The following is a 21,777-nucleotide window of genomic DNA, read 5'->3' as shown; positions in this document are numbered from 1 at the left end:
AGCTATTGATTACAGCAACGAGAGAGGCAATCCAATATTCAACATCCTTCTGCTGTCATGCCAGGCTGGCATGTTGACAGTTGACTATTTTAAGCGCAGCATGAGTGGACATTCATTATTCATGAGGATATAGAGCACTTACTGTATGTATGCATCTTATGTATACAGATGTTTCATTTGTAGCTGCACGGCTTGTGTTGGATTTTGTATCAAAAATGATAGAAATATAACAAATATTACACTTTAACTGAAGCTAATCCTAACTCTGCTTGTTATTCTACTGACTGTCCTTTTTTAAATACAGAAACTCTTCCAACAATCCTGGCCAACTCATCCGCCAATGGACAACCTGCAAAGGGAAAAATTGTTGCAGAATGAGGCGCTGACAACTCATCAGCCCTGATATGTCTCCCTGCCTCGAGGGGGAGAGACATTTATTTTGAAAAGCAAGGTTCCTCCAGGTTAGCGAGAGAAGCGCTCCTCAGAGAAAGCCAGACAACTCGCAGAGCTGTTAGTGATGGAGTCTCTTCGAGGAATTCCGCTGTTCATTACAACTGCCACCACGTCAAGGTTGACGATGTTAGTGTGTGTCATCCAATACCTATAAGCAAGTGACATGACATGATGTATGCGTGCAAGGAGAAAATTAAAACACACACACACATTCACATAATAATGAACAAAACAATGTGGCAATCTAAAATGGAAAAGGACACAGGGAGTTAATTCCACCATCCCCATTAAGTATCCCCATTTCTCTGATGACATGTCAAGGATCAGCCGTCAGTTTCATGGCTCGGCTAAGTGTCATCCCTGATTGTATTCTGATTGAAATGGTGCTTAGCCTCCTGCTGAGAGCACCCCAGTGTTTTACATTACAGCTCTCCTCTAATTGACAACGCGTGTGACAGCGTGAGCGTAATGCTTACGCTGTGTGGCAGCAGCGGGGGAAACACAAAAACACAGGGTTAACACACGAGTGCATCAGTAGTGTGTTTTCTGAGTGTGGGAGGTGGGGTTTGTTGTGCAAGTGCAGGAGTCGTAAGATGGAGAGCTGAAAGAAAAGAAGAAGGGGTCGGTGAAGTGGAGATCTCAGGCTGGAAAGAGAAATCATTTGACAGGTGGAGAAAAGGTGAAAGACAGAAGAGAAAAAGGACCAAGAGAAAACATCAAGAGGAAAGGAACTGTAGTTGTGTGATTATAAAGAGAACAGTTTGACGAGATGGCCAGAAAAACCTCTTGTGTCAGCACAGGGCGGCCATAAGCTGAAGGCAGGTGTGACTTGAGCGAGGGGCTGAGATTGAGGCCAGGGCCACGAAATATCTCAGGAAAAGACAGACACTCTGCTCAGGCAGAATCATCTTGTCTTGAACAGATACAGAAAGATAGACTGAGTGGATCTGGAGGGAGGGAAGAATAAAATATTTATCTCTAACCAACCTCTCTCTACTGAAATACAGAGCTTCATTTTTTTCTTTTAAAAGAGCTCCTCTCGCTCCCACTCTCCACATCGCGCTGTGTTACTTAAAATGTTTTCCATTAAGAGAAACTGCCTTTCCAGTTGTCCAGGTCATGTATAATTTAGCAGACTTGTCCCGTGGAGTTGCTTACTTTAGAGCGTGTGTGTGTGTGTGTGTCCTCTTCTTCTTCTTCTCTCAGTCTGTGGTACAACCAGAGTGGCCCTCGCCAAGTGCTGCTGATTTGATTTTACATCCAGTGTTGCCTCAAGTGCTCTCAGGGTGGGGAGTCTAATTAACTCAATTTGACCTATGGGTTTTCGAAGACAAACCTTTGTCTTAGTCTAACACAGATATTTTTTTCCTGGAAATATGTGAAATGGACATAAAATAATAATTCATGGCGACTGTGCTTAATTGGAACGGCTTCTGTCAAATTGTGAAAAGGGCAGGTGGAACTATTTCCGCCTTCCACAATGAACCAACAAGCAAATCCATGTTTAACCTTCATGTTAAAGGAAAAATGCAGGTTAACAAAGCCAGATTCACAGCTGTGCTCATAACAAGGATTTAACAAGGGTTCAATTCTGAACACGGCTTGTTTTATCCTGAATGAGCTGACATCTCGCCCTTTAGCCATGTTCTGCCCTGTTTGCCACTCTAACTAATTCAGCCATATCAACAAAATACTAATCAACCTTCAGGATTACACATATTTCGCTTCATCTAATCTGATGTCCCTATTGGATATATAATACACTTGACTATTTTTTTCTAACACTGCTACAGTTTATTACATTTTGTCACAAAGCCACATGATTAACGTGGGGTGTCAAGCTGGGTTTTATTTGAACAATGACCCAGTATCAAAATAATCTGGTATGAATGTTCAAACACGGAGTTAAACCTGTGCTCGGTGTCTCCTGTGTGCCAGAGGTTGTGCACTGTAATGCTGGTTCGTGATCAGTATGCGCAGAGGCAAGGTGTCCTGCCCTTGGGTAAGGACCCCTCAGTATATCCTTTAGAGAGAATTAATAGAGGGACATGACCTTAACTTGGCATGTATTATTCATGTGCATTTATTGTGAACACCTCTAGAACTGTATACAATTACAACATGGGAGCACAGATTTAGTATACAGCTCCAGCCTACAGGGAAGGGAAGGGATTTTCATTGTGTTGTAGAAGTCTGTAGTGCAGAGTGTAAGGGCTGAGACAGACTTGACCAGATAAAGAGTATCTCAGCAGATGTCTTAACAACACTGGGATTATCCGGATCCCACCATCATGGCATGGCATGAGTTTGTGTGTGTGTGTGTGTGTGTGTGTGTGTGTGTGTGTGTGTGTGTGTGTGTGTGTGTGTGTGTGTGTGCGTGCACGTGTACATGCGTGCACGTGTACATGCGTGCACGTGTACATGCCTGCCTGTTTAATCTGTGCCCTCGTTTGTCAGTAAACCACACAACATGATTCCAGCCGAGACGATCTCATCCCTCCTTAAAAGGAAGTGCTCAGTGTGCCATGTCATTGAGGTTTTTCGGATTTATAACGAAACGTTTGAAGGCATTATAACATAACTGGTCCATACCCTGTCAATGAGAGGAATGGGCATCTATAAAACTGGGATCATCTTTATCTTTCTGTGTGGCAGAAATATGGCTAAGAAATACCCACGAAAAACAAATCAAACAAACAAAACAAATAATGGAATAGAGATGACCATCTGCGTCACGACTCATCAAAGACATCAACAAAGTGCTGTACATTCAAGTGGAGGAGACCAGAGGAATAAAGCTCCACCGGTGGCTCCTACAGGCTGAAATATGTATTACATCCTTTTATGTAAAAATGTAAACACCAAACGATTGAAGTGGAGCCATAAGTATAAATAAAATGATGAATGGATAACAGTATACTTCATTCATATTGCACCTTTTGAATAAAGATTAAGTATTTTACATGGAGAGATCAACATTAATTTAATTCAACTGCCCAGCATCCAGCTACTACATGGCAATATGATAATGAAAGGCTTTTTAGGTTTTAGGAAATGTCTTAAAATCGCCAGATGCCAGAGAAAATCCATCGTCAATGTGATCCATCAATAACATGTGATGATTTTTATTTCAGCCAGAAAGTGGAAATTTTAGCGGGTTGTAAAACATCCTGTGATAATATCTGTACAGGATTTCATGACAAGAGTGATTCAGGTACAGGGTGACCAAAATAAGAGAAAGCCCTGTACCCTGTAATCTTTTTGAACAATGATGCAAATGAGAGAGGAAAATATTAGAAACACAAACTACAACGTAATTAAGTCAAAACTTTTCTGCCAACAAAATATACATATGACTGCAGAAATTTGGTTGGTTATAAAGCCTTTTCTATAATAACAGTATACAGATAGTATAACATACCTGGACATCATTTGAATGCCTTTGAGATAGAATGGAATCCATCATGTGAACTAATACAATCCCTCAGTTTTCAAACAGTGACCTTTATGTTACATGTCGTGATAATCAAGCTCATATCTTCAGTCATGTTTCAGCCAGTGTCTCCTTGTGAAAATTCATGTTTTTAACACGTGAATTAATCTCTGTCAGCGTTCATGCAATCCCCTGTAACTCATTTCTGATGGAATGGTAAAACTCCGTCCAATGAGACAGAACCAAGGGAAAGTAAAGGAACGAGAAAAGGAATGACAGCCTGTGCAATGAATATTTATCAGTGCACATGATACGACGTGGACATTACTGTTTGCAAGAATACTGGCCGTGCCCTCCTGAACCTTGAAAGTGCACCACCCTATTTAAATGTAAATGTATTTATCAAATATTAATGTTGACAAATTTTCATCGTGTGTGCACTCTTACCCTGACAATGTATCATGAATTAAGGAGCATTTAATAGCATAGACTTCTGCAGCACATTTATCAGAATTTAAAATGCCTGTAGGGACAGAAGATGATGACACAAGTGTGAAAATAACTCTTGTTTTGGTTTGTGCTGTGGATCTGTGGGTGTAGGGTGCAAACTACACTCTGCTGTTGTATTTTTAATGTCATAGCAACAAGACGGATATTTATTATGTTATTGTGAATAATGTTGTTCTGGATACAAATACATACTTTGTTTCATCTCACATCAACTCTTCTTTATTCTGACTTCTAGTTAGTTTAGAATGGAGACAGGACGAACGTCCTCTGGTCTCCAGGAGTAAAATAACATCACAGCAAATCAAACCTTGTAAATCCTTGCACTATTTAATTGATATATCTCTGTGGAAAAAACGATATAATTTTCTGGGGATTTCAAAGCTGTAGAGTGAAGCCAAATGCACTAAAAGATTTACAATTTGGGCCCATATAGACTACGCGGTTAATAATGTATTTCCTCTGATGATGTTGTTTGTTTACTTTGTACTTGTTTGTGGCTCAAGGAATTTGTAATTTTAGTTTAGCACGATGCTTGAAATAGCTTTATAAGTGACAATATTATAAATGCAGTGTCTGGATTTGATGAGACAGGGGAAAGGTCCTCCAAGGCTGTCTATCACTCTCGTCTCAGGTATAATTAATGTGTGTCAGCCCGGTTCCTCTGTGATTGAGGGGTTCAGTTCAAGCCAGCAGAGTCTTTATCTTGATGAAATTGCATTGCCGTAAGTGGTGATGCACTAATGTAAAGAAGGTATTTTACATTGGCTAAGTGGGTCTAAATATAAATATCAAGACAAACAGACTGGAATGGAAAAAGAAATGTTTTGTAAAGGTGTTATTCAGCACTTCTGTGGCCAGAGAATATAACACAGGCCCCTGTTAATTAATTTAATATATCACATAATGCAGCACAGAGTCTCAGGTTGCAGCTGCAGTGTGCGTGTGCGTGCGTGTGTGTGTGTGCGAGTGTGTGCGCTTGTGTGCATGTGTGTGTGTGTGTGTGTGTGTGTGTGTGTGTGTGCATGCATGTGTGTGTCTGTGTTCTGTTGTGTCAGACAGAATCAATTCCTGCACATGAATATGCAAATGGAGAGGAATATGCCACTGGCTGGTTTCACAGCCTTGTAACACATCTGCTTTAGGAACACTGAGTCCGTCAGCAGTTTGTCTGCTGCCAGCGTTAACACTGATCGGTTTTGAGGCGCGGAGTGTCCTTAATGCATTCCAGCGGCTCTCTGTGGTGACCGATAAACTCTGTTTCTTTCTCTCTCTCGCTCTGTGTAATGAGGCACGGGCACTCCAATAGCCACTGGAAACTCAGCTGTCATTTAAAGTAAATGCCAATGTTGTTTTTTTTTCCAGTGACAGCAGTTCTGGCTGAATCCTGAGGTGGTTCACTTACCTTTCTTTCCTCACTGCGTCACATTTAATGACAGGTTCTGCTTTTTTTGTATCCCACCAGGCAGCAGTCCTCATATTTGGCCTGGTTTCTTCTTTCAACAACCCACCGTCTATGTGATTCTTAATGGACCCATACACACCTGCAAATATGAGGTCTTGATCCCTGAAGACCACCTCACCTTCTCACTTTATTTCTTTTCACAGGCCTTACTCAGTCTCTCCAGGACTGTGTGAACAGACTGGGATTGCCCAGGCATAAAACATTTAAGTTGTTTGCAGCCACGCTCCACATGCCTGGGTTAAAAGGTTTTGGGGCAAATGAGGGACAAAATGCAAACTGAGTGGTTTTGGAAATGCAGTCCCTGCTCCTTTCCACAGAAAACCTCCAGCTTGACTTCACTGCAGTTAATAAGAACTGAGTGTGACTTCAGTCTCTTTGAGTGATTGTATCACTAAACACTGCAAATGTTTTCTCCACTGAAAATGTTTACAATGCATTCGTTCCCATATCTGTTGCCATAGAAACACACAAATTCCCATATGGAGGGTGGGAGATGATGGAGGACGCATGCACCAGTGCATAAGGAATGCATTTCACTCTGAACAAAGCATTTAATCAAGAGCTTTTGCACGGCTGTCACAAGCACTGTGGGTCAAGAAGTAATCAGAGAGAATTTCTTATGAACATGCAAAGCCATGTAGCAATCTGCAACACATACTGTATGTATACTGTAACCTCTGAGTGGGGAGCAGTCACATCAATCTACACTCAATGTGGGGCAACGTGTTGGTGAATATTCATCGGTGACTTAGGAGGAATAGCTCACAGAACTGCCACCGAGAACCTTGCAAATTGTACACAAATCATCCAGAATCAATTTAAATCAATGGTCGGATGGATTGATGGATGGCTTGAACATCAGTGGAAACTAAATCAAGTTAAATGATGACCAGCTACATCATTGTTTACATCCTAATCTCCAGGAGCTGCACTCGGGTGCCTTGATGCTAAAACTCCTCAATTTAACTGTTAATGAAGCTAATGAAAACCCGCTCACATTAAATCCGTCAAAGCTGAAGCCGGTGAAGTGTATCTCGGTTCAAAGATGCAGGGCACAGTGCACCACATGATTGCCTTGATAATTTAATCATCACAGTTCAAATGACAGACTAAAATGATGCCTGTACTCACTCCTCTCTGCAAGTTAATAATGCATCCTCATATTTCACTGGGATTCTATCCCCTCACTCTGTGACACAAGCGCTCACATTGCAGAAGTTTTATTGCCTGGCGTTTTCCCACATCCACACACATAAGTGAGAATTAATGCATTTCACATTGCTGTAATTATTTCCTGTTGTGGCTCCAATATTTAGCGCTCCCATCTGTGTCAACTAGTAATTCTCCAAAATGGTGCTTTATAATCCCAGAACCAACAATTTCCTTAATTGGCAATATTGCACTTGAATGGAAATGGCAAATGGCCCCTGCAGTGCAGGGATTTATCACAGTAATAAACTATCTTGCCTCCACTCAGGCCTCAGATGATTGAGAGGAACTCAGGGTGGCAGAAGTTAAAGACAACCTCTAGAATGAATTTTCAGTGTCTCTTACAGGGAGCGTTAAGGGGTGGACATGCACATGCTGTATAAATCTGACAAGGAGGAAACGTGTCGTCGTGTAAAACTACATCTGCACGCCTTTTTTCCTCCTCTCTGACTCAAGTGGTGGTTTGTTTTCAAATATTGCAGATAGTAATATTCTCTTTCCCCCAGGCGGTTAAATTTTAATGGAGAGACCAAAGAGAATATTGCGTTCTGGACCATGCAGCTATGTTCTCTCTTTTTTGTTTTTATTGGGAGAATAGGAGTAGAAAAACAAGGCAGGCGGACTGCGTCTTGCACAAAACACAATGTCTTATTCATTGGGACTTGTCACTGCTGGAGGCTGCAAACGTAAGAAGATGCTGTCGTGCCCACAGTGTTAACTCCATGTGTCGGATATATCAAAAGCCTCAGAGGGGGGTGTTTTAAGGAGAATGGGCGACACATCTTCCTCATGTACAGATGTGTGACAGATGCAGTAAAGAGAGACTCTGAATCATTTCCACCCAAGAAGCCATGGAAGCGTAATCCTTTTGTTTTTTTCCCTGTCTTTATTTAGGAGTGATCTTTCAGTTTGAGAGCAGGGCTCATTGATTTCATGTTCAGTTTTTGTAACGCTTTCACTCAAAACCCTGCACTTGCATTTAAATAGCCCCTGCTTGTCCTTAGATTTACTCTGCTTGTGCTCTAATCGTGCGATGGCTTGGACAGATTTCCTGCGCTCCAGCTTCTCACGTTGCATCTGTGTGCGCGTGAAACGTCTGTTCTCGGATTTCTCCTCCGCTCTTTAATTTTTTCTGCCGTGTTAGCTGTGTAAATAAAACGGCATGCACGCGGTTAAAGGAGCTAAAGGGACTCTTCATGTAAAGCTAACGCACCCACAACGAGGGAGGGGCAATTTCCTTTGTCAACACTACAACTTGCAATGAATAATTTTGACAGACCAACAAATCCAAGCGCACACATAAAAATAATCCAAGAGCACTGAAGCAGCGTGAGAACCAGGAGAGGAGCTGAATTAAGCTTGAGCGAAGGAAATCTGTCCAAACAACCAGCAGAGTAAATCCTAGCACAAGCAGTGGCTGTTTGAGTGTGAGCTCTGGGTTTTGAGTGAAAGCAATAAAAAATCTGAATGCGAAATCAATAGGTTCTGCTCTCAATCTGAAAGAAACGGAAATCCTATGATTTCTATAGTCAGTATAGCTGGAGGCAATAGTTATTCGGGATTAGTCAAATCTTTTGAGGCCAAGGGGTCAACAAATCAATAGATCTCAATAGGGTTTTTGTATTGATAATGTACACTATAAAAATGGAAACCTAATGGAAACGCAGAGGGTCACAGGTAGGGTCACTAAATAAATAGATAAATAAATACTGCATTGGCTGAAATTGATTTTGATTCACAGTAAGTTTTCTTCCCAGAATAAACAAATGGATGCACTTTGGCAACCAAACGTCTTCGCCCAAGCTCCAAAAACAAACACTTCTGTGCATACTTAGGCCAATCAGGGCAGTTTTTAGAAAACAATAGATCACAGCAATGAAGGGGATGATTTTTTTGTCCAAATCAAGTCATCGACATCCACTTCATCATGCACGAAACAAGCTGTAGACAATCAGACAAACACTGAGGCACACAAATCAGAGTAATTTAGGGGATTAAAATGCGTCCAACCCGTCTAATCAGCAGCAACGAGAACATGTTTGCGTATGATCCATCATTCCCCATCGTCTGCCAGCGTCTGATTAGTGGCAGCCAAACTGTTGTGCATGATAGACCCGGACCAATCCAGGGTCCCAGCCCAATTTTATTTTGCGTTAGAGCAATTGGAACAAACGTCCACAATTCAAACAGTCTTCAGTACACAGACTGCATACTGAATAGTGAAGCCTCTTGATGTACTCCGCTATAGAATTAGACTTTATTATTGATCCTGTCTTTTACACCACTGGATCCCGACAACCTCCAAAATCACTGACCCAACATGAAAGAGGAGCTGGAGCATCACAGGGAACCAAAACTATACGTTTGACCCAGTTTTCTTTTTACTCCTCAGGACCCAGTTTTGCAAAGAGTCTTTTCAAAGTAACATCGCAGCAAAGTGGGCAGACAACGGACGGACACATTCGGAAGAGATACATGCTCAAGAGGCCACAGGAAGTCCTTTGATTGGATTGACCACACCTCTAGAAATAGATTAGTTTCGGAGATTTGTCATTAAGCCACACATTTTTCCACCTCTCCCTTCATTTCCTTTCATCTGCTTTCTCATCTATCTGATCCTAACTGATGCCTCTCTCCTACTCCTCAAACTAATTATATTATCCTTCTCTTTCGCTGGAACTCCACCAGTTTCTTTTCTGCTGCCTCCATATTTGGTGCAGAGAGCGAGTTCACTGCTGTTGAAGCGCAAAACAAGAGTCTGATTTCAAAGGGCAACGCTGACATGTGTTTTGAAAGCTACAGTTATTCCTCTCGCTTCCTCTGAATTCAAAGTGATCTAATTGTATTGTGAGACTTGTTTATGCAGCCCCTGTGCCATTACACATTGTTCTCCCCCTAATTACCATCTTTGTTGACAAATTAGAAAATGGCAATCAACGGCTGATATAACATAAAGCATCAATATTTCATGTCTAAGCTGTGATCATGGGCGGTACGTTACTGTACATGCTGGTGTTAAAGTGCTTCCAATTATTGTTATGCAGCAGTAACAGGAGCACATGTTGGGAAAAGACATTAAACATTCCTCCTCATTATCCAGACCCCTTTCGATATGTGCGCAGCCATGACGAGAAATTGAAGCTAATCATAAATCTTCTCTACAGGGTTAGCATCGGCTGTACCCGGGACACGGGGGCAAATTTAAGTGATGTGAAAAATAGCACAGAGCAACACATAATTAGATATAGCTCTGTATGCAAATCTGTGAAAGGTTTGAAGGCTACAGCAAAATCATCTGTGGGAGCAGCAGCTCAGTGCAACGCTCACTGAATATTGAACATCTCAACATCCAAGGTATGGCCGTGTTACACATTTTACTTTGAGAGAATCAGAAAGCGACTGTTTTTCTGTGTGCAGACGGATGTAGAGCGGCGTCGTGGGAGATACAGTGGAACGTTTCAGAGGCTCAGTATTTTATGCACCGTAATCTTATTTGGGGCAAAGAGTTGGATGACGTAGAGATGCCCTCCCCACAGAGCTGCATGAGGGACCTCTGGGGTTTGGGTTTCAGTTGGAGTCGCCCTCTTCTTCACAGTTTAGCACACGGGGAAGGAAACACACTTGGGAATCCCCTTATATGTGCAACTGAGGAAACCTTCAGAAGGAGAACAAATAATCTTGAAGCAACATACCTGAATATGTACAGACATAACATACAAACAGATATATTGCATGCAAGCCTTCTATCACATGAAAATATCTTACAGGACAGATATGGTTAAAGTTATACTCTGAAAAAGTTAAATGAGAAGAAACTTTGGCTTGAAGTCATACAAACAGAAATCATACAAACAGAAATCTAACACAGCAATATAGAGCTCACTAATGATCATCTTGCTTGTGTAATCCCTCGCAATTAAGTGACCGTATTGGGGCCAGCTCCACAAACCAGAAGGTTGGTGGTTCAATCCCAGATACCAAACCCCGAATTGCCCTTGATGGCTTTGCCGACATTGTATGGTGTGTGATAGAGAAAGTGTAGTTCTGTATTAGTTTGTGTGTGAATGGGTGGATGTGATTTATAAATAATAAAGTCTTTGGTTTTAGTATGAACTAGGATTGCACTCAGGAGAGCACATACCTCTGCCAAGGCCCAACATTTCCCTTAAAACAAGCCTCATCGCTAAGGCCACATTACGTTTCTCAGCTACATATTGGTGGTAGTTCCCAGTTTCAGGCCCTATTTGTTACCATATAGTGGCTGAAAATAGCCTAAACGCAGATAAAACCACATTTAAATGCACTAGATTCAGATATTTATCTGGATATGCGAGGAATCGCACACACTCATTGATACCTACCCCCTAAACATCAATATTATCCTGCATGGGTCATAACCCACCCCTTCACAAAGTCTCATGGAAATCAGTTCAGTAGTTTTTGAGTAATCCTGGTCAGTGGATTTTGTCACCAGGCTAGCTGTTTCCCCCCCCCCCCCCCCCCCCCTTCCACTGCTATGCTAAGCTAACTAGCTGCCCGTGGCCTCTATTGGAGGATGACCATATTTTCAATCCCTGAAACTAACTCAAACTGAAGTGCAGTGCCCCTTCATGCACGTGAACATCTATGAGCTTATATACACCGCAGGCGTTTTCATCAGGACGGGGTAAAATAATATCATTGCTTAGCAACGCATACCAAGTGCTCCTCTCGGCTCCATGGACACCTTGAACACAGTGTTTTCATTGCCAGCCACCTCAGGAAGAGGTAACCTCCTGGAGCTCAAAGAAAAGGCCGACTCTCTTCAGAATGACAACTAGCTGTTGACATTTTTCATTTTCACCTTCAAGCTTCAAGCGAGTGTAGTGCTTAATTTCCCAGACTCATTATGGGCCATGAGCAGGTGAGACGATGTGGAGCGGCCAGCTGGCAGCGCTGAGAGGAGCCCTTACACCAGCATGTGCCCACACGGTTGGAAAACATTACTTTCCTCAGTATACGGTTGTTTTTACCCCACATTAGCAATATGTATTTATTATTCTTGTCAGTCTGGATGATATCGAAGAAAATATAAAAATTGTATTTGCCCTGGAATGAAATGAGTAATGTGTCTTTCCATGCAGTCATCGATCTATTATTCCTGTTCTCACTCTTATGTGTATACAGATGATCTTGCTAATATCCACCATTACCTTTATAGCAATTTATTTTAGTTGTGTAGAAGTAATAAGGTGAATTGATTCCTGTTTGTTTGAGAAAATAATTAGTATGGAAAAGATTAATATGCTTTGGAACATATCTGTTTTTCTCTTTTTTCTTTTGAGCCAGTCTCAATATAAATTACAGAGGACCACAAATTCCCAGCAGCTGTATTAGTTTAGCAGCTATCAGCTATTTGCATGGAAGGTTTTCTAAACAACGGAGCCCAGGCTATCCATCATGTGTGTTTTTTTCCCCCGGCAGTGTCCCGTATTATAACGCTGCACCTTTATTCCTCAGTGTGTCCGGTCTAATTTGAAATGTTTAAACTGTTTTCTTGGAAGGAGTCCTGGCTAATAAGACGAGGTCCCAAGCCTTTGTCAGTTTTAATAATGTTGTCTGCCGTCTGGTTCATCCGTCCACTGAGAACACCACTGCTGTTCATCAATGGGGCTTTTTTTCTAATGACTGAGCAATATAGTTCTTTAAGCCAGTTCAGCAGAGAAGACACTGGGGAGGAGGACGCTATGTGATCTTTTCTCATTTGAATACGGACATGGCTCAGTGCTTGGTTTCTCCGTCCAGGCAGTTCAGGCCTTCGTATAAATTGTCAGTGTACTAAGGTTGATGTGCGTTACAAGCTGTCAGGATTTCCCAGTGTGCCTGTGCCCATTAGAGGGATTTCTATGTCATCTTCCTGGATGATTTAGGTTCAATGAAGAGGTTTTGCTAAGAGCCAGTTAACCTAATAACCTAACAGCGTCTTTTTTACACATCAAAAGCTCCGATAGTGGTTTTTTTGAAGGCCACACATAAATTGTGGATTTGTATAGTTGCTGAGATATCTTTGATTCTGGGCTCAGTCAGGAAAAGAGCACTGAACTGTAGAATCTGTTTCATAAAACTGATGCACATTGCACTTCACTGGCCTCAATGGCCCCGAGTGGCAAAATCTGACAAACATTTAGTGAAGCCTTTCCTTATCTCCAGGCTCTGTGAACAAGGCAGCTATTGTAAGTGAATTGTCTGCCTAAGAAGAACTTCAGGGTTGTTGAAATTCAAACCTTGCTGGGATGAAGTTATTTTAGGATAGTTTTACTTCTTTCACATTGTCCGGTTGAACTGACAAGCACAAACAGCATCGTGAGGTATTGGCTTCTCCGCGTGTAGAGCATGGCCGTGCTCCGAGCTCTGAGTCTCTAAGCTGCTAAAAGAAACATTGAGAAAACAACAGTCTGAGATGATGGAGTAATACTATTTCCAGAACCCTGTGCCTACTCTCAACTGAGGCTTGACTCAATATAACAGTGGCTGTCATAAAGACTGATTCCTAATTTAAGGTGAAAACATTAAAAATCTCTCTGTTTTTTTCAGCCCAAGTGTGTTATCTCACAGCATTTGCTCCATAATGACTGATTTCTCATGTGTTATGCTGAAACAATGATATGCTCATTAAAATGTCAAAAGCGGGTCCTGTGCCAATCACTGCAACAAGACCATATGGCTGCTTCCTTCCTCTGTGCATGTTGGCTGACCTCATACCTCACGCTAATGCCTCCGACCGTGACGCTGGCCACAGATGGAAGCTGTCTTCACTGGAGCTTCTGCTAACTGTTGGCCGTCCATCACAGTGCCTGCAGGTGTGAACTCACGACCACAGTATTACCCTACTTCGCCATTTGTTTTTGTCTCACTCTGAATCACATGCCGACGCTCAGCAGATACTCTCGACTTCCCCTCTCCTGCATCTTACATGAGGAACAGTGAGCGAATACAGTCACGCACCACCTGGGACCCCCTTACATCCAGCAGTCATTCCTGCCTGGATGTGAAAAACAGAGATCCATGCCATGGTCAGAGCTCACGCTGCTGCCTGCTGTTGACCTTTGAACCCCAGCGGAAAAAGGCCCAAGACACCAGTGCTGTTGTTTTCTCCTGTATGTTTTCAGTACTTGGCTGTTTAAGGCTACATCATTTTCATTTGAAAAAAGGCGTATTGGGTCTGTATCAGATTTAATCCTCGACCATGACACGCTCAGCTATCACGTGACCACTCGCATACACTGGGCATGCTCGTGCCAGTGTAAACAGGAAGGCATGTTAGGTGTGTTCCTGTGAACACACAAATTGCTCGAATAATAGCCCATCTCCTACACATTGAAGCAGTTGTGTCATTGTAAAATGCAGAACTTAACTTCACAGCAGCTGTCAGCAAAGACAACAGGGTCAGCAACCCTTGTGATTAATCATCCATGTTGCATTCTACACTGCTATTCAAGGGTAATGCCGGTTGTTGTCTTTCGAAAGGGGGTCATGTGATAGGGTCATGTCAGGGAAGGCAACACGTCATGTCCGGAAAAAAGACCCAATCAGCAAGCGGTTATGAGTGTCTACTAGTCATTGTTTCCAAACATTTACGTTTGTTAATTTGGTTTCAAATGTGGTTTCAAACCAAAACGTATTAGTATGGATGTTGCCTAAGGTTCATTTGGGGTTTTTCAGGGAGTGACAGGATGGCTTATTGTGTCACTGGTGTCCTGTTCCAGAATGTTCAGAGTCGGAGGCAGGAAATTCTTTTCACAGACCTGGCTGATCAATAAGTCTATATCCGTCGTAAGGTTTCCAAACCTTGCTGTAGATTTCCCATTAGTTTGGAGGCTTCAAGCTCTGAGTGGAGGTCTTTGAAGATATATTTAGAATCACCTGAATATCTCTTTTTCTTCTCTTATAGGTGTTTTGAATTGAATTAAATGAAGTGTAAGTTATTGGCTAAGCCAGGAAAACAAGTGGGCTGTGAATTGTTAAATCAATTGCACCACTGTTGACTCATTTCTTTGTCACTCAGTAACTATGCCACAATGATTGCTGCCATTTTAAATACCTTTATCTGTATTATTGTTCACTTCCTGGCCTCTTATCTGAACAATGGTGAGCAAGGTTCACAAACATGTGCAAGGGTGTGGGAGTAAGGCGAGAAAACAAGTGGGAGTAGGTGGATGAACTCTGCACTACCTGACTTCCTTGGGACAGTCCCGCAGAAGGCTCCAGCTGCACCATTTATATTTCTGCACCGAACATGAGGCTGTGGCGCCCACCACCACATCAAATAGATCAGTATCGAGTGGGACCGGGATTAGTGAGGAGGCCTATATGTCCCGCAGACAGCAAATCTGAAAGGAACATACAAAGAGAGGAGAAAAATCGCCTTTCTGCTATTTCTGCATCATTGTTCTTACCGAGATCGCAACAAGGGGGAGAGGGAAGGAGGGAGTACCCGCCTGCCTGCCTGTCTGCCTGTGCGTGCATGGAGCTGCAACTGTGCCTTTTGTCCACTATATCTCATTTGCTTTGCTCAAGAGCTGCTTTTTTAAAAATTAAACCGCAGCTGAAGACAAAGCCCTCCACTGGATGAGCAGGAGCGCGGGGGACGGACGCTGCCCTCGGTGCACGGGGCAGGTGTATTCGGCCAAGCGGAGGCGCACGCAGGGCGCAGAGAAGCAGGAGCGACGCACAACACAGCAGCCTGCAGACCTCAACACCTGCTGCAAAGGAAAAAGCCTTCATCCTCAGATTTGCTGCTTCTTAACGCTTTTATTCCCTTGTAAACAATTACTGGATTCTTCCCCCTGCAACTTATAACCGAAGTGATGGACGCACACCTCGTTTGGAAAACAGTTTTACGCACAAAAGCGCACAGTCGGCTTCACTGAAATCAATCTTATTCTCATCATTAAGGACATAGGGGCTTTTGCGAGGATGCCCGGGGCACTTCTCTCAGCGCAGTCGCTCTACATCGGGATGGAGGTGGTGATCGCGGTCGCGTCTGTGATCGGGAACGTGATGGTGGTCTGGGCGGTGAAAATTAACAAGTCGCTGCGAGATAACACGTTTTGCTTCATCGTCTCTCTGGCTCTGGCGGATATTGCGGTGGGCGCCCTCGTCATCCCCCTGGCCATCACCATCAGCATCGGACTTCAGACTCACTTTTACAGCTGCCTGCTCGTGGCGTGCACGGTGCTGGTGCTGACGCAAAGTTCAATCCTCGCCCTCCTGGCCATTGCAATTGACCGCTATCTCAGGGTCAAGATCCCGACCAGGTAATATGGGGACTTCACAGCACATGCACATTATGTGGAGAGACATGGATGTGCCACATGAAAAGATGATCCTGATGATGATGATATTTGATTATAATTATTTTATGTGCAAGCCTTCGCTTGCACATAAATCTCTCTATCTCTATCTCTCTCACACACACACACACACACACACACACACACACACACACACACACACACACACACACACACACACACACACACACAAGCACACAGAGCAGAAGTCACACACAGCTCCTGTGCTGTAGGCATTGCTTCCCTCATGGGTCTTGTTTCACTTCACAGGATGCGAGTCCCTTTACCTGCACATATATATGACTCACCAGTCCTGACATGACAGCTAACCAGAACATGGCTGATCACCTAACAACTCTGATTAGTGCCTCCCTCCTCAGGATCTCTAATATGTGTGGAACAGTAAGATAGTGACAGATTTAGAACGTTTCAGGGTTTGGGAGGGATGTTGTATTCACACGAATCTCTTCTTGTGTTTCTGGAGGAAACAAAAGAGGTCAGGTTTGCTGTCAACGCTGTTCAGTCTACCCCTTTCTGTATCGGATGCACAGCACCAGCGGTGGTTTCTCATGCCAGGCTGAAACAAAAGGCTGAGCAGTGGAGCTGAAAGGCTCCACAGATAAGCCTGTAGTAGAAGAGAGGGAATATATTGTCTGGGAATATTGTCTGTGAGGGCCTCAGACTTTAATCTCATGTCTAAGACACCAGAAGGTCTTCCAGGTACATGATAGCACTTTTATCATGCATTTGAGCTTTTTAGTCTCATTTGTATAAAACAGCTTCGTACATATAGATGTGTCTGTCATAACAAGCTTCATCACTACGACAACGATGCCTTGCACATGTTATTCAAATCAAACATCAGCTTCTCAGTTCACGAAGCACTAACGTTCCTCTTTCTTTCTTTTTTGCCATACTCTCTGTTAGATCATTATCTGATCTTTTTCCGAGCAGGCCGGTCTCCAGGCTCAGTGTGAAAAACGATCTTCAGACGTAGACACAACTTAACACATGCATCCCTAATCAATACTATATTCCAGCCCACAGAACCTATGAAAGCCTTTTTCTCAGGCTATACTTAAACAAAGCTGAGGTTATCGTTACTAGTGTTTCCCTTACAATTAAAACATATCAACCATTCACTATCCAAGAGGAATTAATTGTTTCACACTTTCAAAACATGCCGGATCAGATAACTGTTTTCCTCTCTGGCTGTAGGCAAGTATAAGGCTGAGTCTCCCTCTGTGTCACAAGCGGTGATAAGATTTTAGTGCCTCTGCATCTTCGACCTTCCTCTACCCCCTGCTTCTTATCCATAAACACTGTTAACAATGAAAGTCGGTTGTAGCATGCCAAACACTGCAGCTTGTATTTTTCGTGCTGCTGTTGTAAATTAGTAGATGATATTGACTTTTACCAACTATAATTCAGTTTTCCTCTGAACGAAAGAAGTATGAAACCCAGCAGAGCTGAAAAGGGCAAGGTTGACTGACAAGGGTTTTCAGAGGCTGGCTTGTTCAAGCGGAAATATCCTGCAAGAAGCTTTGTGGAGGGAGTCCAGGGGTTTTTGCTCTAAATGATAGCTCTTTCCTCTGAATCTCGCTTTTTGTCAATACATGGACACTGCCAAAAAATGAAGATCGAGGCAGAAGAGAAAGCTCGCTCTCCCTGGGAGTGCTGTTAGAGAAAGTGCTGACATGAGGCTGTGTTGTTTGCTCCTGCAGGTACAAGCAGGTGGTGACCCCTCGGCGAGCGGGGCTGGCGGTGGTGGTGTGCTGGACGGTGGCTTTCATCGTGGGCCTCACACCCATGTTGGGCTGGAACAACCTGAGGCGCCTCCAGCAGGACGGCTTGAACAGCTCCAACCTCATTATCACCTGCCAGTTTGAAAATGTCATCAGCATGGACTACATGGTGTATTTTAACTTCTTCAGCTGGGTGCTGCCGCCCCTCCTCCTCATGCTGGTTATCTATGCAGAGATCTTCTACATGATCCACAAGCAACTGAACAGTAAGAAGTTCACCACCAGCCACACCGACCCCAACAAGTACTACAACAAGGAGCTGAATCTTGCTAAATCCCTGGCTCTGGTCCTCTTTCTCTTTGCTGTCAGCTGGCTCCCCCTCCACATCATCAATTGCATCACACTCTTCTGCCCTGACTGCAAGAAGCCCATGGTCTTCATCTACATCGCCATCCTGCTCACCCACGGCAACTCCGCTGTCAACCCAATCATCTACGCTTTTCGCATCAAGAAGTTCCGCACAGCCTTCCGGAAAATCTGGTATCAGTACTTCTGCTGCAAGGACACGCCAGCTCTGGATATTCAGCCCAGCGACAGGAAGGAGATGCCCAATCCAGAGCCACTGCAGGCCCTGCCACCGCAGAAGGAAGTCCCTAAGTCTGATCCACCACAACAGCTGCAGTCTCCACCTGAGCAGCAGGAGCAGCAGCAGAACCAGAGGTCCGAACCACTGCAGCAGCCCAAAGAGCATCCACCCTCACTGGAGCAGAACACAGTCTAAGCCAAGGGATGGAACTGATTACTGGGCTGAAAAAGTAATGATCAGTACACATGCATTGGCTCGCTCCTCACCTGAATGTAGTGAGGAGTCTGAAGCGCTGCGATGAAGTGACTGAAACGACTTGGATAATAAATACAGGAAGGTCATTTATCTTTATCTCAGGAGGAGAGGATTTACTGAGGGTTTGGTGAGAAAAGAAAAACAAGGCAAAAAGGGTATTTATAAACCTTCGCAATAATGGAAGTTGTATTGACAGTGACAGCGTCTATCTTAGTAACGGACTGAAGATATTAAGCTTTAACAGTTTGGTTCCTTTTGGTGAAACAACTTGGTGTGAACATTACAAAAACGTGCAATGTAAGTTATTGTGGTTGCTCAGTATCAGATTATCCAAACTTGCTGTAGAATGAACATTCATGAGTTCAGTGTGGAGCAGGATCATCTTACTACTGTAATACTGTGTGTGTGTTTCAACTGACAGTGGCTGAAGAACATGAATGTAATAATAATGTAAATAGGAGACTGTGGCAGCACAGCTGTGAATGCTCATCACTTCTTCAGGGTCTTAATAGCACAACAGTGGCAGAGCAAGTAGCACTATGGGGATATATTTCTCTGCAGCGAGGCCGTGTGCATGTCTTTTCCTCCCATAACTCTTCCCCACTGGAGCGGAGACCTTCAGTCACCCAACAGCAAGGATCCATTAAAACGGAGGTGGCCAGGGATAAGAAACAAAGAGCTGGAGGGAATGGGAGGTTCTAACCTTTTAGAAGCTGCGTGCAGGAAACTCGTGTCTGCAAGACGAAAGCAAGTCACAGGGGAGAGAGACAAGATGCACTTAAAGCCCCTGTTTATCCAGCCTCCTTGCCAGCTGGTGCTATGAGCGGGCTTTTTGTTTCTTGTGTTTTTTCTGCTCCCCCCACGTGGACTGATAATAACCTTATCACAACTGACCACTAGAGACAGTGGCTTCCATTGCCTTATTCAGTATTTCAATTAGATGGACTGGACTAGAAAGGACAACCTGAAGATTGTGAGTATCTTTACCACTCTACAAGCTCAACTTTTTTTGCATACAGCCAAACTGGAGCGTGTAGAAGTTAAACTATGGTCAGTGTCGCTGACATGAAAAGAAAAGACTGTGTAAGAATGTAAAGTCATTTCGTTGTGTCTCTTGTGAAGCCTCCGAGCTCTGGTTTCACTGATGTTCTCCTAAGTGGGTGACAATCTCTTATGTAAGACGTTTTCTCTCGCTGTCTTGACAAACATCTTTCTGTCAGGGACGAGCAGGGAACATTTTGACGACCGACGTGACGGTGTCGACTGAAACCTTAATTCAATCCGCACCACCTGTCTACAAATCATACAGGCCAGGTAGACTGTACATATCACAGATGTGAGGAAAACAGTGGATGAATAAATGTATGATAATCATGTGCTTTCTATAGCTAATTCTTTTTCTAAGTAACCTTTACAATGTTGATCCCCATAGGACAGTGGAAAATACAAATTTGTTTCACTGTTTTATGTTTTTTCTGAGCTTGATGAATGACTTGTGGTGCAAACGTGAGGACTGACCCCACAATCCAAACCTGTCTGCCAGGAATCTTGTTTATATGCAGCTAATTTGCAACAGCGAATATGTGCAAGAAATGTAATCCATGCATCCATCATCTTTACCACTTATCCTTTGGGGGTCTCGTGGGGAGCTAGAGCCAATCACAGCTAACATTGGGCGAGAGGCGGGGTACACCCTGGACAGCTAAGAAACGTAATGCTGATTACTTCTGCCAAAGAGGTTATGTTTTCACCCCTGTCTCTAGGTTGATTTGTTTGATTGTAAGCAAGATTACATACAATTTTTGTGTGGACTTTTTTTTAAGATTGCGACATAGGGCTTCTTTCAACATTTTCACCATTTCGCAGGGAAATGATACATGGATCTTGATGTAACATATCAGGCACATTGTGGGGACTGATATCAATGAGTGTGTGGAAGTTGGTGAGGCTCAGTTGAATTTAAGAGGACTGCTGGGCCTTGGTGGAGGTATCCACTCTACTGAATAACATTCTTGTTGGATTATGTTTTCGAATAACATCCTGGTTACAAAATGTTGTCATTTGGTCCGGTAAAAATGTAGATACAGAATGTCAAGTTATTTGTTGATGTCAAGTATTTCTTTGCCAATCTTGCACTGTAACTGCTCGCAGTGACTACAACTTTATTAAACTTTGTATGGTTTAAGGCACAGCACAGTCTTGTTTAACACAGAAAAAGTCTCAGCTGATTTTCAGCATCAGACATGTATTTATTACAATTTAACAAAAATGTCCCTCACCTGACACTGTTGTGATATACACAACTTCTGGAAGACACATTCTGAGTGCACTAATTTCATAAGAACAACTACTTGTTATTCTTTATGTTAACAGTTGGTCTCACTAAAGGGGTCGATTGAAGTGATGTATCTGCATTGCTTTGGTTTGTTGCTTTATTTGACATTAAATGTAGAGACAGACAGACAGACAGACAGACAGACAGACAGACGGTTCTACACAAGTGGATGTGTAGAAGTTGCGGTTACATGGTAAACCTTAACCTTGCCTATGGTGCATGTTGCAGTCTAGGTGTTTTGTTTCTGGCTGGTGATGAAATTTGAGCCTCTTGCAAATGAAGAGCCAGACAATGAAAACATTTGACTTATATTCATCAGGTGCCCAAGATTATGCCTCCGAAATGAGTACTGATGTTTCTGTGACTGTTTGGAAACAGTTTTGCCATACTAACTTAAAAGGTGATATCATGTCACAGGTGAATAAACGAGAAATTAAATGCGGGTCTAAAGATAAAT

General features: G+C 43.0%; 1 protein-coding gene across 1 annotated transcript; it reads left to right on the top strand.

Moving 5' to 3' along the window:
• The first annotated feature begins 15,283 nt into the window (after positions 1-15,283).
• adora1b (adenosine A1 receptor b) lies at positions 15,284-19,314 on the top strand. The gene is made up of 2 exons (XM_034590914.1): positions 15,284-16,363; positions 18,124-19,314. Exons 1-2 carry the CDS (start codon positions 16,023-16,025, stop codon positions 18,923-18,925), a joined length of 1,143 nt encoding a protein of 380 aa, XP_034446805.1. The 5' UTR covers positions 15,284-16,022; the 3' UTR covers positions 18,926-19,314.
• The last annotated feature ends 2,463 nt before the right edge of the window (positions 19,315-21,777 follow it).

Source organism: Hippoglossus hippoglossus, chromosome 7, assembly GCF_009819705.1.
Source record: "Hippoglossus hippoglossus isolate fHipHip1 chromosome 7, fHipHip1.pri, whole genome shotgun sequence".
Taxonomy (NCBI): Eukaryota; Metazoa; Chordata; class Actinopteri; order Pleuronectiformes; family Pleuronectidae; genus Hippoglossus; species Hippoglossus hippoglossus.
Note: the sequence above shows the minus strand (reverse complement) of the source record. Positions and strands in the feature narration are given on the sequence as shown.